The 3530-nt window shown below is 56.5% G+C and overlaps 1 protein-coding gene across 1 annotated transcript in view; it reads left to right on the top strand.

Annotated features, from left to right (window-relative positions):
* The first annotated feature begins 3001 nt into the window (after window positions 1–3001).
* The window catches only part of SST (somatostatin), a 1707-nt gene continuing 1178 nt past the window's right edge, over window positions 3002–3530 (top strand). Inside the window, exon 1 of the mRNA XM_019503059.1 lies at window positions 3002–3070. Coding sequence (XP_019358604.1) covers window positions 3002–3070 — 69 coding nt within the window. The remainder of the gene's footprint in view (window positions 3071–3530) is intronic.

Below are 3530 nucleotides of genomic sequence, written 5' to 3'. Positions count from 1 at the left end.
CTGCGCTGATCTGAGTTTTGTGGCTGGCTCTGCCACTTACCTGCTGTGTGACCCAAGTCAAATCATTTCACCCGCCCGTGCCTCGGTTTCCCCATCCATAAAATGGGGACAGTGGTGCTTTATGTCAGAGCGAGATGAGCTCAATAAAATCATTATTAAAATGATCAGACAATACCTGTACCATTACAGCATCCCCTGGGCCCTGTCAGGGGTCCAGGCTTCAATGTGCAAGGTCCTGCATATTCATAATCAACAAAGAAATAGTCCCTGCCCCAACGCATTTACAATGTGGGTGTCATGCTGGAGCACAGGGGAGTTTTGTCATGACACCATCCTTTTAAGATGCTCCTCTTCCCAGGGAAGGCTTCCCTTGGTTTCCCTGTGATAAGGGTATAATGCATTGAGTCAGGGATGTACTTGGTAGCCGTGTTGGTCGGAGACCAAAAGAAATGCAAAAAATCTAGAATTCTTGGTTCAGAAATGATGCCTTTTATTAGACCAACTAGGACATCAGCTCTGAGCCCAAAAGTTTGCAGAAACAATTTTTTTTTTTTTTTTTTGCGATTTCCTAGTTGGTCTAAATAAAAGGTATCAGACGTCTTTCATGCTTTGAGTGACACTTTGGGAATTGAAGGTGGCTTGAGACCAGGAAGCACAATCCAAGCACGTGGGTGTTGCAGTCAGAGTCCCTACCCATCGCGTGGCAACTACGTGCAGTGTCACGCTGCTTGGGTGCGTGCCAAGCCCGTTCTCCTAATGGCATCTCCCAGGGATGCCCAAAATGCCAGCCAGAGGAGGGTTTCCAGCTCTTTTTTTAGCACTGGTTGCTCATTATCTTCCAGGCGGAACTGGCTGCTCCTGTAATGGCAGCGCGCACATCCTAGGGAGAGATCACCCTGCCGCTCAGATAGGAAGCCCCCCGGGTGGGATTTTAAAGGCAAGTAGCAAGGGACGTTTCTCTCTGGTGTTTCTCTCCTCCCCAGAGCTGGCTGCCTCTCAAGCCCTGGAGCTGACCTGTGGCCTCTCGAGAATTCACGCCTGCCAGTTTGCTGCGAGGCGAGGCCCCTTGGCAGCTCCTGGCAGGACTGTTTTGTTATTCATCATTGACTTGGCACCATGCCGCCTTGCCCCATGGCCCTGGCGAGGAGTGGCTGCCACGATACAAATAACGGAGGATAACTAACAGCTTTTACATCGGCAGTGACTTCGGTTTGGCATCTCCCAAGCCCTTCGTGGATTATTGTAATGACCTGCATTGCTGCTGGCTAAACAGGTGCATGCCCTAGGCCCCGTACTGCTAGCAGGGAATGAAGATCCCCCTTTAGCTCAACTCTTTGCAGCCTCTGCAGGCTCTGCCTCAACCCACCAGCCCCTCCTGGGACCAGAGGGAGGATGCAGAGAGAGCTCTTTCTTGCAGGCTGGGATGATGTAGGTGGGGCTGGTCCTGTTGGCAGCAGCGGTGGGACTAAATGTGACCCCCTGAGGTCCCTTCGACCCTCATTGTCTATGATACCAAGGTTATGGCATTTCAGGCTGAGCCGAGGTATCAAGCCGTAGCGCTGAAGGAGGCTGTTCACAGGTCTTGTGTGACAGCAGGTGGCAAACTTCCCCAGCTCAGCCTGTGCCAGAGACTTGCTCCGTGGCTGATGGAGACGAGCTGTAAACCCAGTCTAAACCCACGGGGCACAGGGCAAAGACCCATCCTTTCCGCTGCCTGCCGAGCGGTCTGCCCACCCGGAAAGAAAGGAAGAGGGGGATTGTCAGGAGAGGTGGAAAAGTCGGGGGCGGGGGGGGCATTTGCTCGAGAGGCCAAACAAAGCAGCGACAAAGATGTGGTGGTGAGACCGACAGGACTTCTCAAGGTTCGCAGCAAAACAGAACAAAACCAGACCGTCTCCTCCGCGGCCACCCCCCAAAAGCTTTGCTCAGCCGGAGACCAAATGGGCTTTGCTTCCTACACTGAGTTATTAGCCCTGTGGTGGAAGTGGCTCTCTTTCCTAGCCATGCAGGAACAAAGACTGATGAAAAACACCCTGTTGAAATGCAAAGCTGAAAGGGGGCTCTGGAAACAGAGCACTGGGATCCTTCTTTTCATCCCCCTTTGGGCTGATCTATTTGCTGGATTTAACTCCAGCCTGCAAGTTCTTTCTATTGCCTTGAAATTCAGGCGGGGGTCTAGGGACAGGTCATTTTGCAGCAAAACATGCCTCTCAGCAAAAGAAAACATCTCCCAGCTCAAACAATAAATCCAATGGGAAGGGGAAGGGCTGCCACTGCCCTATATTTAGCCCCCTTTAGGGCTAGCTGCTCTAGGACACTGTTTATCCCAGGAGAGAGCCGCATCCCTCCACCCCGGGGGCATTTTCAGGGGTCTGAAGGGAGTGAGAAGTGGGTGCAATGTGCCAACTAGAGCTGGGGGAGAGAAGACCGGCATAAAAGATGGCATGGCATACCAGGCACTGAGTGGGCACAGGAGAGCAGCTGAAGGGACGGCCTCGTAGCTGCTTTGGGCTCTGAAACCAGGGACCTTGCCAGCTGGATAACTTTCCTTCCACCTCCCCACTACCGTACGACCTCTACAATCTCTGACTTAGAGGCACATCCTGGGGAATGGGAAGGACCCTGGGCACTCCCAGCTCCTCACACGGCCCTTGGAGGCTGAGGACACCAGCTGGAAATCAGAGCCACCCCAAGGCTGCTCAACCGTATCCCAGACACCTCGTCAGATCCTGCCCGGGCCCAACATCGCGGAGAGGCCAGCACCAAGCATATCTCCTCCTCTTCTGGCCAGACATGGTTCCTGGAGACCCACTGAGCCGGGCACGGGCTCTCGTGGGTCTCTTCATGCTCCACTGAGGGGGTCACTGGGTTTTCTGGGAGCCTGTGAGGTGGGCGGAGGTTACGGGATCCGAGAGAGTGACGAAGACCGACTTGGCAGGCCCCCCGCTCAGGGTAGCCTGGGCAAGGAGTCCTGAAGCAATGAGGCCCCGAGACCACACGCATGCCTTCAACGGGGCCCTTCCCCGAGGCGCTGGCTGCATCCGGAGCCCGTGACGAAGGCCTGATGCACGTCAGCGCGTGGCACACGAGCCACCTGCCCGCTACCCGTCTGCAGGATGGCAGGCGACGCCAGGCCCTCCCCAGCCAGGAGGCGACTGTGCAACACCAGCACGCGCCGCGCCGCCCTGGCAGGGCCTGAAGCGTCAGCGCTGCCGACTCAAAGGCTCATCACAGGCTACTGTTGCACATGGATCAGAGCCCGGCCCTGCCCTGCTTGCAACCCCCGCCACGGCCCGGCTGGGTGGGACACAGCTTTGCTGCCACTAAATGCAGCAGTGCCCCCTCGGGTGTCCAAAGCCAGGTGCCCGGGGCCAGCCTGAGCCCCAGACTAGGGCTGGTGCGCCAGTCACGTCACCCTGGGGCTCATGGATCCTTGCACACCTCTGCGCTGCAGTGGATCGCCGGAGCGCCGCGCTACAGAAGATCCCTGGGGGGGGCGGGGCGGCGCGGGGCGGCGCGGGGCGGGGCGG

The sequence above is a fragment of the Gavialis gangeticus genome, unplaced genomic scaffold, assembly GCF_001723915.1.
Source record: "Gavialis gangeticus isolate Ggan-Ray unplaced genomic scaffold, GavGan_comp1, whole genome shotgun sequence".
Taxonomy (NCBI): domain Eukaryota; kingdom Metazoa; phylum Chordata; order Crocodylia; family Gavialidae; genus Gavialis; species Gavialis gangeticus.
Note: the sequence above shows the minus strand (reverse complement) of the source record. Positions and strands in the feature narration are given on the sequence as shown.